The sequence below is a fragment of the Gorilla gorilla genome, chromosome 2, assembly GCF_029281585.2.
Source record: "Gorilla gorilla gorilla isolate KB3781 chromosome 2, NHGRI_mGorGor1-v2.1_pri, whole genome shotgun sequence".
NCBI classification, from domain to species: Eukaryota; Metazoa; Chordata; class Mammalia; order Primates; family Hominidae; genus Gorilla; species Gorilla gorilla.
The window spans coordinates 207,437,130-207,451,246 of record NC_086017.1 but is presented as its reverse complement, the minus strand read 5'-3'; the positions used below and the strand labels follow the sequence as shown (position 1 = coordinate 207,451,246).

General features: G+C 60.4%; 1 protein-coding gene across 36 annotated transcripts in view; it reads left to right on the top strand.

The window, feature by feature from the left end:
* The window catches only part of TNK2 (tyrosine kinase non receptor 2), a 96,046-nt gene extending 82,519 nt beyond the window's left edge, over window positions 1-13,527 (top strand). For 12 of the 36 annotated variants that reach the window (XM_063704498.1, XM_063704497.1, XM_063704499.1 and 9 more), the window contains 7 exons: window positions 2,209-2,403; window positions 4,304-4,395; window positions 4,970-5,083; window positions 5,798-7,146; window positions 7,243-7,338; window positions 7,492-7,619; window positions 12,705-13,527. In XM_063704498.1, the coding sequence (XP_063560568.1) occupies window positions 2,209-2,403; window positions 4,304-4,395; window positions 4,970-5,083; window positions 5,798-7,146; window positions 7,243-7,338; window positions 7,492-7,619; window positions 12,705-12,711 (1,981 nt within the window). In that variant the 3' untranslated portion in view covers window positions 12,712-13,527. The other 24 variants (XM_055382733.2, XM_055382726.2, XM_063704500.1 and 21 more) reach the window with 10 other exon arrangements.
* The last annotated feature ends 590 nt before the right edge of the window (window positions 13,528-14,117 follow it).

Genomic DNA, 14,117 nt, shown 5'->3' with positions numbered 1-14,117 from the left:
GAGTGTGCGTGGGCGCCATCCCTAGGGCTTTCTTATGCCTCAGAGTGTGTGTGGGCGCCATCCCGAGGGGAGTCTCTTGTGCCTCGGAGTGTGCGCGGGCGCCATCCCAAGAGGAGCTTCTTGCACACATCCTCCGCACTCTTCCTCTCCTTCCCCCAGGAGCAAGCATGTTTTCTCGAGTGGTGTCAGGACTCCCAGCAGCCATGGGGGCTCTTGCCTCGGCCATACCTGCACTAAGGGAGGTGGGCTTGGTGTCTCCTTTCCCTCTCAGAAGTGGGTCCCAAAGGAGGCTTCTGTGCCTGGAGCTGGGCAGTGTTGGCGGAAGGGAAAGGCCAGATGGAGTGACCTGCCTTGGGCACGAGTCACGCTGCTCTGAGCAAGGTCTCGGCCTCAGCAGCATTCTCACCCGGTTACTGAGCGCCTCTGAAGAGGTGTGGAGAGCAGAGTCCAGCATCTGGCCCACGGCAGCCACCAGGGAGCCCGTGGGTGTAGCAGGAGAGCCGCAGCCCAGCTGGTGCCGGGGTTCCTCCTCTACGGGCCACCGTGGGAGGCTGTGTGCGTGCTGGGGAGCCGTGGCTCTGCTCCTTCGAGTGGCCCTGCTATTTTTCAGATGGGACTCCTCTCGTCTCGGGGTATTCTCTCTCCTTCCTTCCCGCCCTGCAGGCAGGGTGGGAATCACAGGGTGGCTGTGTGTGGTGGGGCCGGGCCAGTGGCCCTGTGTATGAGGAGGCTGGGCAGGGGGAGCACAGCCCCGTCTCCCCGCACCCCCCGCGCCCCGCGCCCACGGGTCCCCGCGCCCCCCGCCTCCCCGCGCCCCCCTGCCTCCCCGCGCCCCCCTGCCTCCCTGCACCTCCCACCTCCCCGCGGACCGTGGTGCTCTCGGGTTTGACTTTGGTTTCTGGGATGGGCTGTTCCGGAGTCACCCCGCTCCAGCCAGGCCTCGTCACCTCACAAGGCTGTGGGTCTGGGTGCCCAGGCGTTGCCGCCTCCTCCGTCCTCTCTCTCCGGCCTGGCTGGGTTTCAGAGGAGCCCTTCTTCAGGCTTTGGCCCTGGGACAGAAGTGGGGGTTGGTGGGGAGGGCGTGCAGTGTGGTGCCACACGTGTCCACCCTAGCAGCTTGGGGCTGTCACCGCCCCCGCGTGCCCAGACTCTGCCCACGGGGCTGTCACCGCCCCCGCCTGCCCAGACACTGCCCAGAGGGCTCTCACCGCCCCCGCCTGCCCAGACTCTGCTCACGGCATCACGTATGACAAGTCCAGCAGCAGACGCGGGAGCCTCACAGCCTGTGAGAGCCTTCGGGAGTCAGGAGTGTCTTGCGGGAGCCCTGTGCTTCCTGGCCTGCCTGCCCCTGCCCCTGCCCCTGCCCAGGCCCAGGCTTAGGCCACATCAGCAGAGGTTTCGTGTCTGAGGTCAGAGGGGGACTGGCAGCCCTACTGTCTGGTCACTGTGGGAGTGCTGAGTTCCCTTTTGGACACAAGAAGAGCCCCTCCTGAGGAGACGGGGAGGCTCCCACAGGCCTTCCGGGAGGTGGTGGAAAGCTCCGGAAGCAGGTGAAGCAGTGGAGAGAGGGACTGAGTTGCCCGAATGCTTCTAGACTCTCCCGGGTCTGCATGCGGGAGGCAGGTTGTAGCTGGAGGCCTGGCCCCCAGCCTAGTGCGAGGCCCTCGGTGTCCCCCGGCACCCCCGCACCTCTCAGAACTCCTGAAACCCAGCCGAGGAGTGAAATCAAGTGGCCAGAAGAGGACTGGGGCCCCGGCCTTGCCAGGGGACTGAGGGGGTGAGGAGGAGGTGTGGGCGGGGCGCTGGCCCCACAGACCTGAAAGCTGGCATTGGGTCCCGGGTCTGCTGGGATCTTTCTGGTAACCGTGGACAGGTCATGTTGCCTGCTGCAGCAGCACACCTCTAGCACGCCTCCTGATTTGCAAACCGTAGGGAAAGTGCCTGCTGCAGCAGCGTGCCTCCTTATTTGCAAACCGTAGGGAAAGCTGCCTGACCCACCTAGAGAGTTGTGGGTAAGGCCATATGGGGCCTGTATGGGGCGTGGTGGGTCACGGGGGCTGTTGGGGAGGAGGGCCGGTGGCACACAGCCTGGTCCTGAGGCCTGAGCTCCATCCCCGTTCTGCCACAGTGGCCAGGGTGTGAGGAGGGTCCCAGTGCCGGGGCTGCCCCGCCACGCCTGGCGTTCACCGTGCCATCTCTGTCGCGCAGGGCCGAGAACTACTGGTGGCGTGGGCAGAACACACGGACGCTGTGTGTGGGGCCCTTCCCTCGCAACGTGGTGACCTCTGTGGCCGGCCTGTCGGCCCAGGACATCAGCCAGCCCCTGCAGAACAGCTTCATCCACACAGGGCATGGCGACAGTGACCCCCGCCACTGCTGGGGCTTCCCGGACAGGATTGACGAGTGAGTACCGGGCGGGGATGGATGCTGACCTGGCCCCGCTCGGGACTCCAGGGCCCTCAGCACAGCACGCGTGGGCGGAACCTGCTCTTCACCTTTTCGCCCGGGATTCAGCCCCCGGCCCGCCACTCTCCCCTCCTCACTCTGGCCTTACTCTCGGGAAGCTGTGGAACCCTAGGAAGCCCAGCCTGGTGGGGGTTCTCCAGGGGAATGTTCTCCAGGGGAGTGTTCTCCAGGAGATGGGTTCTCCACGGAGGGTTCTCCAGGGGAGGGTTCTCCAGGGAGGGTTCTCCGGGGAGGGTTCTCCAGGGGAATGCTGTCCCTGCCATTTTCAAGCTTTGGGGGGCTGATCTCCTAACTCTGAGACACTTCATCTGTGAAACAGGTCCAACCCCCCAATGAGGGGAAGGCTGTAAATGCACTCTGAATTAGCACTTGCTGCTCAGATGCAGGGGTCCTGAGAGAAGCTTTCCCACTCACTGTAGATGAAAGTAGGGTCAGGAGCTTCTGAGGATGGAGTCCTGTTTGGTGGAAAGGTCCCCGGAGCCACAGCTGTAACCCCTCTTGGTACTCGGGACTTAGGAAAATGAACTTGGGAGGAACCCGTTGGGAGCTGCTGAGGAGGAGAGCTTCTCCCGTGACCCCCCTGTGGCCCCCTGTGACCCTGTGACCCCTGCACGCGAGCAGTGGTTTTCCTTCTCCTGCTGGTGGTGCCAGAGTCCTGGAGACGTGAACCTGCTGGCTCAGGCCCTGGGGATGTGTGCAGGTCCACATGGGAGTGAGCCTGCTTTCCAGAACCAGAGCGGGACTGGGGACCTTGGGGACTGCAGAGGGAACGTTAGGTGGCAGCTCCGCCTCCCCACCACACAGTTCTCTACGGAGCTCACTCCATACCTGGGAGAGGCCCTGTCTCCTGTGTAAGAAGATAAGGCTACCGAGGGGCATCTGGGAAGGACACGCAGAATCAGTCACTTCCGGGATGCCACACCCCCCCCGCCGGAAGCTTCTTGCGCCAGGCCTCCAAGCCTCTCTGCTGGCCGCAGGGGGATTCCAGGCCCCTGGCCTCTGCTGCCCTTCTCCTGCTGACTTCTGATACTCTGGTCTGCCCCGAGAGGCGTGGAAAGCAGGGGCCTTCACCCACCGGGCCACACACACCAGAACCCCACACAGTGGGCCCCCACACACCAGAACCCACACAGCGGGCCCCCACACACTGGAACCCCAAGCTCACAGGGCTCAGCCCATGTGTTTTGCCTAAAAAGAACCCAGCAAGGGCCTGAGAGTTGGGGTGAAAGACTGCAGACACCTCCAGGAGAGGCTGGTGCCCTCTGCCCCACTCCTGGCATGCTGTGGCCAGCCCAGCCCCATTCCTCCAGGCTTTAATCAGCCCCAGTGACTAAGTCTCAGATACTGACAGTTGGTGCAGGGATGGAGGGTGGATCTGGAGCAGGACAGGTGGCCCAGCCTCTCCCGCACCTCCTGGCCATGTGGCAGAAGGGTGCCTCCTGCCCACCCTGGCTGGGCGCCATAGCTGGGATGCCCCGTTCTTAGGCCCCCCCATCGTGGCCTGCGGGACAGGAGTGTCTGCCCTCTGGCGGCTGCCTGGTGTGGGTTGGGGGCCTGGGGGGTTGTGGAGGACCACCTCTGCCCTTGTAGGGTGTAGTTGGAGCCCCTGAGGTCCTAGGCTTTCCATCCTGGGGTCAGGTGTCCTTTCTCTGCCCTCTCTCCAGGACACCGCCCAGCTGAGACGTGCGGTCAGGTTCTGTGGACTGGGAGGCGGGAGGCCTGTGCTTCAGACCCAAGACTACACCGGGTTTCCTCCAGGACGAAGGGGCTCTGATGAGCTTCTGCCACCCCTCCACACGCTTCCCCTGCTCTCTTGACCCAGCTCTCTCCCCCACAGACTGTATCTGGGAAACCCCATGGACCCCCCCGACCTCCTGAGCGTGGAACTGAGCACCTCCCGGCGCCCCCAGCATCTAGGAGGGGTGAAAAGTAAGAGCCCCTCTGCTCCCTGGTGTCCCTAACTCATCGGCTACTCAGGAAGGGGCACTGTCTTCACAGGCCACCCTAAGGCTGCTGTTCTGTCTCTGGGGACAGTGGGGTCAGGGCAGCAGGCGGGACAGCTGTGTCCCTGGCTCCGGCTGGGCGTGGGGTGGAAGACAGGCAGCTGTATCCGCCGAGGTGGGCCTCCTCAGGCTGGGTCTGCAGCAGGCCCGTCCGCCCCGGCGTCCCTCCTCCCTCCTTCCACAGCCGAGCTCAGATCCTGGCTTTCCTCACTTCCCCCTAATCCTGCTCTCCTGTCCCAAGCCAAAACCACCCCATGGCTCCGGCTCTGCCTGGAGCCTCCTCCATCTCCCGGTCCTCTGCCTATCATACTGGACCGCCGTGTTCCTCATCCTGCCGCCCGCGGCCTCCCGTTTGCTGGGGGCTTGTACATTCACTCGCCCCCATTCACTTCTCTCCCTTCCTCTCTCTCTACACTCTGCCCTCTCGTCCGGCCGTCTCCCTCCTTTGTCCTCTGTCCTGCTCCGTCCCTCTCCCCCTGTCCGCATGGCCTTTCTTGCAGGGGAGCCTCCACCTCGCCCACCTCAGCCTGCCTTCTTCACTCAGAGTAAGTGGGGCTGCTTCCGATGCCTTGGCCCCCGCCCCCGCCCTCTCTCTCTCACTCCTCTCCTGGAAGGTACAGAGCCTGGGCGGCTGGGCCGGAGGGGAGGTGGGTGTGTGCTGTGAGCTTCCGCGGCTGCCCTGGCCTAGCATGCCCGCCCCACCCCGAGCCCGCCCCCCGGAGCCTGGGCTTCTGCTCACGAGTGTGGCCCTGGCTTCCGCCTCGGTCTCACTCCCTCCCAGACCTGCCTGAGCTTCTGGAGCATGAGTGTGGCCCTGGCTTCTGCCTTGGCCTCGCTGCCTCCCAGACCTGCAGGCGCTGTCTGGGCTTTGTGGCCGTTGGTCAGGAGTGCTGTCCTCTCCAAGGATAGTCCCTATAGCCCCTGATGGCAGGAGGCGGCTCCGTGCCTGCACTAATGGTGTGCCGTGACAGGGGCGGGGATGAGGGCTTACTAACTCGCTAGGGCGCAGGAGCAGGGCTGCTGGGGTCTTGTGCTGGTGGAGGCAGCGTCAGGCAGGAGCCAGTGTTGCTTGCTGCAGCTTAGACGGAGGGAGGCGGGGCTCACCGGCCCACATGGGGCTGCCGGGCAGAGCAGGTTCCGCCCTCCTGATGGAGTGGTCGGAGGTGCGCTGAGAACCTGGCCGCCGGTGGCTGACCTCAGACCTCGTGGGGAGTTGGGAGTGGAGGGTTGCTGGGGGACACTCAGCTTTCTTTCCCACGTGCCACCTCCCCTCGTGCCCCAGACCCTGCCTGACTGCCTTCCTGTTGGGCTCTCCCTTTCCATCACAGAACCAACCTATGACCCTGTGAGCGAGGACCAAGACCCCTTGTCCAGCGACTTCAAGAGGCTGGGCCTGCGGAAGCCAGGCCTGCCCCGAGGGCTGTGGCTGGCGAAGCCCTCGGCGCGGGTGCCGGGCACCAAGGCCAGCCGAGGCAGCGGGGCTGAGGTCACGCTCATCGACTTTGGTGAGGAGCCCGTGGTCCCGGCCCTACGGCCCTGCGCGCCCTCCCTGGCGCAGCTGGCCATGGACGCCTGCTCCCTGCTGGACGAGACCCCGCCTCAGAGCCCCACGCGGGCACTGCCCCGGCCCCTGCACCCCACGCCTGTGGTGGACTGGGACGCACGCCCGCTGCCCCCCCCGCCCGCCTATGACGACGTGGCCCAGGATGAGGATGACTTTGAGATCTGCTCCATCAACAGCACCCTCGTGGGCGCGGGGGTCCCTGCCGGGCCCAGCCAGGGCCAGACCAACTACGCCTTTGTGCCTGAGCAGGCGCGGCCGCCTCCTCCCTTGGAGGACAACCTGTTCCTGCCACCCCAGGGTGGGGGCAAGCCGCCCAGCTCCGCACAGACCGCAGAGATCTTCCAGGCGCTGCAGCAGGAGTGCATGAGGCAACTGCAGGCTCCGGCCGGCTCCCCGGCCCCCTCTCCCAGCCCGGGGGGTGACGACAAGCCCCAGGTGCCTCCTCGGGTACCCATCCCACCTCGGCCCACACGCCCCCACGTCCAGCTGTCTCCAGCCCCCTTGGGCGAGGAGGAGACCGGCCGGTGGCCTGGACCTGCTTCCCCTCCCCGGGTGCCTCCGCGGGAGCCCCTGTCCCCTCAAGGCTCGAGGACACCCAGCCCCCTGGTACCACCTGGCAGCTCCCCGCTGCCACCCCGGCTCTCAAGCTCACCTGGGAAGATCATGCCCACCACCCAGAGCTTTGCCTCAGACCCCAAGTACGCCACCCCCCAGGTGATCCAGGCCCCTGGCCCGCGGGCTGGTCCCTGCATCCTGCCCATCGTCCGGGATGGCAAGAAGGTCAGCAGCACCCACTATTACTTGCTGCCCGAGCGACCGTCCTACCTGGAGCGCTACCAGCGCTTCCTGCGTGAGGCCCAGAGCCCCGAGGAGCCGGCCCCCCTGCCTGTGCCTCTGCTGCTGCCCCCACCCAGCACCCCAGCCCCCGCCGCCCCCACGGCCACCGTGCGGCCGATGCCCCAGGCTGCCTTGGACCCCAAGGCCAACTTCTCCACCAACAACAGCAACCCAGGGGCCCGGCCACCACCCCCAAGGGCCACTGCTCGGCTGCCACAGAGGGGCTGCCCTGGCGATGGGCCAGAGGCGGGCCGGCCAGGAGACAAGATCCAGATGGTGAGCACCCAGCCTGGCTGTGGGCGAGGTGGGGCAGGGCCCAAGGGGCCAGGAGCAGTGGGCCCTAGTGGTGCTGACAGGGGTGGGTGTGCCCAGCTGCAGGCCATGGTGCATGGGGTGACCACAGAGGAGTGCCAGGCGGCCCTGCAGTGCCACGGCTGGAGCGTGCAGAGGGCTGCCCAGTATCTGAAGGTACCGCCACCTCCTGCTCACTCTGGCTTTCAGGGACCCTGAAGCCTGGTTCTGCTGCCCCCAGCCCCACGCCCCCTGGCTCCGACTCTCCTCTTCCCCCACCCTAGTCGGTGCTCTGGGCCCGCGTGTCCATGGTGCCACCCTTACCCCCAGGTGGAGCAGCTCTTCGGGCTGGGTCTGCGGCCCAGAGGGGAGTGCCACAAAGTGCTGGAGATGTTCGACTGGAACCTGGAGCAGGCCGGCTGCCACCTTCTGGGCTCCTGGGGCCCTGCCCACCACAAGTGAGTGATCCCCACAGTCTGTACCGCTCCGTGCCCCAGGAGGGCTGTCCCAGAGCCTGCCACACTGGGAGGAAGCCCAACACCTTGCAGGCCGCTCCCGGCCAGGGAGACACAGCTCTCCAGCTGCGGGAGGGAGGCGCTCACAGGGCCCAGCAAATCGTTTTTCCTAAATGTGTTTATTTGGACATTTTAGCCACTTGGTTTTCAAATGAGTACAAGAGGGAATTGGAGCCTCTCTGGTTGAAGGAGGCTTGCTTCCCTAGCACCTGCAGTGACCCTGAGCGGCTCCAGGAATGGCACTTTTTAGGACCCCATGATTTGCACACCTCTTTCTCACCTCTGTGTTTCCATATTTCTGTTTAAAGTAACATTTAAAATTTCAGTGTTGGCTGGGCACCATGGCTCATGGCTGTAATCCCCAGCACTGTGGGAGGCCAAGGAGGGAGGATCACCTGAGGTCAGGGGTTCGAGACCAGCCTGGCCAACATGGCGAGACCAGGTCTCTACTAAAAATACAAAAATTAACCGGGTATGGTGGTGGGCACCTGTAATCCCACTTACTGGGGAGGCTGAGGCAGGAGAATCGCTTCAACCTGGGAGGCAGAGGTTGCTGTAAGCTGAGATTGCACCACTGCACTCCATCCTGGGCGACAGAGGGATACTGTCTCCAAAGAAAAAAAATTTTCTCTAAAAAAAAATTGTCTTTCCTGTAAAAGGTTTATATTATAGTGTAACAAAATATATAGACATTTAAAATATATACATATATAAACACACTTGATATATTATGTAAATATGTATATGAGAGCGCTGTCAAGTCAAAAAGAAGTGAACTGAGGTCACATGGCTGGAGCCAGCATCATGGCAGGAGGCACTGGCGGGAGGTGGGGCTGACACGGGCCAGGCCCGGGAGACACCTGCTGCCCTTGTCCCAGCAGCGTGGCCCTGTGCACGGTGCGGAGTTTCTCCACATATAAAGCGTGTAGATAATAGTGCCTACCCCGTGGAAGGGACTGGCGCGATGGATGAGGGACATGTCTGTCTAATTGCGCCCAGCACGCCTGGCGCCAGGATGCAGGCACTCCGTGTCACCTGTCTGTCCCATACTGTCTCGGGTCGTTCTTAACTGATTTGCACCTGGGACGCAGGCACTCGGTGTCACCTGTCTGTCCCATACTGTCTCCGGTGGTTCTTACTGATTTGCATCTGGGATGCAGGCACTCGCTGTCACCTGTCGTCACTGTCTCGGGTGGTTCTTACTGATTTGCAGCTGGGATGCAGGCACTCCGTGTCACTTGTCTGTCACTGTCTCAGGTGGTTCTTACTGATTGGCACTTGGGATGCAGGCACTCCGTGTCACTTGTCTGTCACTGTCTCGGGTGGTTCTTACTGATTTGCATCTGGGATGCAGGCACTCTGTGTCACCTATCACTGTCTCGGGTGGTTCTTACTGATTTGCATCTGGGATGCAGGCACTCCGTGTCACCTGTCTGTCACTGTCTCGGGTGGTTCTTACTGATTTGCAGCTGGGATGCAGGCACTCGCTGTCACCTGTCACTGTCTCGGGTGTTTCTTACTGATTGGCACCTGGGATGCAGGCACTCCGTGTCACCTGTCTGTCACTGTCTCGGGTGGTTCTTACTGATTTGCATCTGGGATGCAGGCACTCCGTGTCACCTGTCTGTCACTGTCTCAGGTCGTTCTTAACTGATTTGCATCTGGGACGCAGGCACTCCGTGTCACCTGTCTGTCACTGTCTCGGGTGGTTCTTACTGATTTGCAGCTGGGATGCAGGCACTCGGTGTCACCTGTCTGTCACTGTCTCGGGTGTTTCTTACTGATTTGGACCCGGGACGCAGGCACTCCGTGTCACCTGTCTGTCACTGTCTCGGGTGATTCTTACTGATTTGCACCGGGGATGCGGGCACTCCGTGTCACCTGTCTGTCACTGTCTCGGGTGTTTCTTACTGATTGGCACCTGGGATGCAGGCACTCCGTGTCACCTGTCTGTCACTGTCTTGGGTGGTTCTTACTGATTTGCATCTGGGATGCAGGCACTCCGTGTCACCTGTCTGTCACTGTCTCAGGTCGTTCTTAACTGATTTGCATCTGGGACGCAGGCACTCCGTGTCACCTGTCTGTCACTGTCTCGGGTGGTTCTTACTGATTTGCATCTGGGATGCAGGCACTCCGTGTCACCTGTCTGTCCCATACTGTCTCGGGTCGTTCTTAACTGATTTGCATCTGGGATGCAGGCACTCGGTGTCATCTGTCTGTCACTGTCTCAGGTGGTTCTTACTGATTGGCACCTGGGATGCAGGCACTCGCTGTCACCTGTCTGTCACTGTCTCGGGTGTTTCTTACTGATTTGCATCTGGAATGCAGGCACTCCGTGTCGCCTGTCTGTCACTGTCTCGGGTGGTTCTTACTGATTTGCACCGGGGATGCGGGCACTCCGTGTCACCTGTCACTGTCTCGGGTGTTTCTTACTGATTGGCACCTGGGATGCAGGCACTCCGTGTCACCTGTCAGTGTCTCGGGTGGTTCTTACTTATTTGCATCTGGGATGCAGGCACTCCGTGTCACCTGTCTGTCACTGTCTCAGGTCGTTCTTAACTGATTTGCATCTGGGATGTAGGCACTCCGTGTCACCTGTCTGTCACTGTCTCAGGTCGTTCTTAACTGATTTGCATCTGGGATGCAGGCACTCGGTGTCACCTGTCTGTCACTGTCTCGGGTGGTTCTTACTGATTTGCAGCTGGGATGCAGGCACTCGGTGTCATCTGTCTGTCACTGTCTCGGGTGGTTCTTACTGATTTGCATCTGGGATGCAGGCACTCCGTGTCACCTGTCTGTCCCATACTGTCTTGGGTCGTTCTTAACTGATTTGCATCTGGGATGCAGGCACTCCGTGTCACCTGTCTGTCACTGTCTTGGGTGGTTCTTACTGATTTGCATCTGGGATGCAGGCACTCCGTGTCACCTGTCTGTCACTGTCTCGAGTGTTTCTTACTGATTTGCATCTGGGATGCAGGCACTCCGTGTCACCTGTCTGTCACTGTCTCGGGTGGTTCTTACTGATTTGCATCTGGGATGCAGGCACTCCGTGTCACCTGTCTGTCACTGTCTCGGGTGGTTCTTACTGATTTGCATCTGGGATGCAGGCACTCCGTGTCACCTGTCTGTCCCATACTGTCTCGGGTCGTTCTTAACTGATTTGCATCTGGGATGCAGGCACTCGGTGTCATCTGTCTGTCACTGTCTCAGGTGGTTCTTACTGATTGGCACCTGGGATGCAGGCACTCGCTGTCACCTGTCTGTCACTGTCTCGGGTGTTTCTTACTGATTTGCATCTGGGATGCAGGCACTCCGTGTCACCTGTCTGTCACTGTCTCGGGTGGTTCTTACTGATTTGCACCGGGGATGCGGGCACTCCGTGTCACCTGTCACTGTCTCGGGTGTTTCTTACTGATTGGCACCTGGGATGCAGGCACTCCGTGTCACCTGTCTGTCACTGTCTCGGGTGGTTCTTACTTATTTGCATCTGGGATGCAGGCACTCCGTGTCACCTGTCTGTCACTGTCTCAGGTCGTTCTTAACTGATTTGCATCTGGGATGTAGGCACTCCGTGTCACCTGTCTGTCACTGTCTCAGGTCGTTCTTAACTGATTTGCATCTGGGATGCAGGCACTCGGTGTCACCTGTCTGTCACTGTCTCGGGTGGTTCTTACTGATTTGCAGCTGGGATGCAGGCACTCGGTGTCATCTGTCTGTCGCTGTCTCGGGTGTTTCTTAATGATTGGCACCTGGGATGCAGGCACTCCCTGTCACCTGTCTGTCACTGTCTCGGGTGGTTCTTACTGATTTGCATCTGGGATGCAGGCACTCCGTGTCACCTGTCTGTCACTGTCTCGGGTGGTTCTTACTGATTTGCAGCTGGGATGCAGGCACTCGCTGTCACCTGTCTGTCACTGTCTCGGGTGGTTCTTACTGATTTGCATCTGGGATGCAGGCACTCGGTGTCACCTGTCTGTCACTGTCTCGGGTGTTTCTTACTGATTTGGACCCGGGCCGCAGGCACTCCGTGTCACCTTTCGCTGTCTCGGGTGGTTCTTACTGATTTGCACCTGGGACGCAGGCACTCGCTGTCACCTGTCTGTCACTGTCTTGGGTGGTTCTTACTGATTTGCACCTTGGACGCAGGCACTCGCTGTCACTTGTCTGTCACTGTCTTGGGTGGTTCTTACTGATTTGCACCCGGGACGCAGGCACTCCATGTCACCTTTTGCTGTCTCGGGTGGTTCTTACTGATTTGCACCCGGGACGCAGGCACTCGCTGTCACCTGTCTGTCACTGTCTCGGGTGGTTCTTACTGATTTGCATCTGGGATGCAGGCACTCGGTGTCACCTGTCTGTCACTGTCTCGGGTGGTTCTTACTGATTTGCAGCTGTGATGCAGGCACTCCGTGTCACCTGTCTGTCACTGTCTTGGGTGGTTCTTACTGATTTGCACCCGGGACGCAGGCACTCGCTGTCACCTGTCTGTCACTGTCTCGGGTGGTTCTTACTGATTTGCACCTGGGATGCAGGCACTCTCTGTCACCTGTCTGTCACTGTCTCGGGTGGTTCTTACTGATTTGCACCCGGGACGCAAGCACTTGCTGTCACTTGTCTGTCACTGTCTCGGGTGTTTCTTACTGATTTGCACCCGGGACGCAGGCACTCCGTGTCACCTTTCGCTGTCTCGGGTGGTTCTTACTGATTTGCATCTGGGATGCAGGCACTCCATGTCACCTGTCTGTCACTGTCTGGGGTGGTTCTTACTGATTTGCATCCACATAGGCTTTGGGCTCTATCCCACCTGTTGTCTTCGGGTTCTCTAATATGCAGGAGTGCTCTTCTGTTAGTTTACTCATAGTTTATTAAAGTACAGAGAAAAGACATCCAGGATGATAAATTTTACAGTCCTTGCCGGGGACTGCCAGCTTCCAATGGTGTTGCCTGGCACCAGTGTGACCCCTGGTACCCGCCCCGCTGAACCTTCTGTAAACTGTTTAACTGTGCTGGTTGTTTCCCATTCTGTAGGCGCTGAGATGCGTCTGGAGAGCCAGAGGGCCTGCCTGAAGGAATCACCTGAGCCTGTCCATCCACCAGGAGTGGGGAGATGCCCCCATCCAGTCCTGGAGGACCCGCTGCTCCTGCTGCTCCCGGGGATGGAGCAAGGCCAAGGCTGCGGGAGGCTGGGAGCCCTGCCCTGTCCATCCCTCCCGCACCAGCGCTGTCCCTGCACACTTTGGTTCAGTCCCGGTGCCCCAGCCAAGATGTGGAAGGGGCCGGGTGAAGACAGGCCTGAGGGCTGCCCCAGCAGGCTCTGGGTATGACCTGCCTCTGGCCCTGGTCCTGGGCGGGGCCTGTGGGTGGAGTAGTACCCCCAGGCCCTGCCCTGGGTGACAGACTGGGAGGAAACCAGGCTGGACCTGGGCAGGTGGGATGTGTTGGCCACAGGGAGAGGCGGACCAGCACCCGGTGGGACCTCCTAGGACTGGGCCTTCTTCCAGGGGGCCCTGGCAGCAGTTGGGGTGTCGGGCAGAATGTGACTTGTGGCCTTACCATGGACTTGAATGGGACTTGGCTGGCCTCAGGATCTTGTGCCTGGAAATAGCCTGAGGTGGCTCAGGAAGCGGAGAAAGGGTGCCAGACCATTCTCTGGCGGGGACCAGGGCCCAAGGCCCCAGGGCTGGAAGGAGACCAAGGGGCAGCCGCCCTGGAGGGACATCAGTGCTTCCTCTTCCACCCAATTCCCCCACGCGGTTCCATGTTTTCCCACCAGCCTGTCGGCAAAGTTGCTGCTCCGGCATTCAGTACCTGCTTCTTCCAGAGAAATAAAGTTAGTTTCTATTTTATGTTACTTACTTGTGCCTGTCTGTTTCTTTGCCTGTTGGTCAGCAAGCTCCACGCCCCAAGCGAGGCTCCCCAGGCCACCAGCATCTGCTCCGGGCAGCAGGCCTTGTAGCACCACCTGGAGGCAGCGGGAGGGCGTGCAGGCCTGGACACCGGGAGGCCTCTTCCCTTACACGGCCGGCGGCGGGGCCAGAGTCCCCGCCGGTCTGGTCAGTGACTTTCACACTGCCTGGATTTCACTTGCCGCGTGGACTTCTGTAAGGCAGGATATATACTGCAGGAGAGAGTACAGCAACTCAGTTAAACAGAACCAAGCCAGAAATGTTAGCAACAAGGAACCCGTCAATATGGTAGGTATTTTAATTGCTTTTCTGAATAACTCATGTTCACACGGTTCAAAATTGAAAAGGCACTGAGGAGTGTACAGTGAAATGACTGGGTATCACCCACCGCGGCCGTCCACTTCCCCAGCGCAGAGAGGCCTGTATCACCAGTTTCTTGTGTAGTGCTTATTTTTGTTTTTACTTAATAATATTTTGAAGAATTCCGTAGCAATACTGAACGTGCTTCCCCATTCTTTTTTTTTTTTTTTTTTTT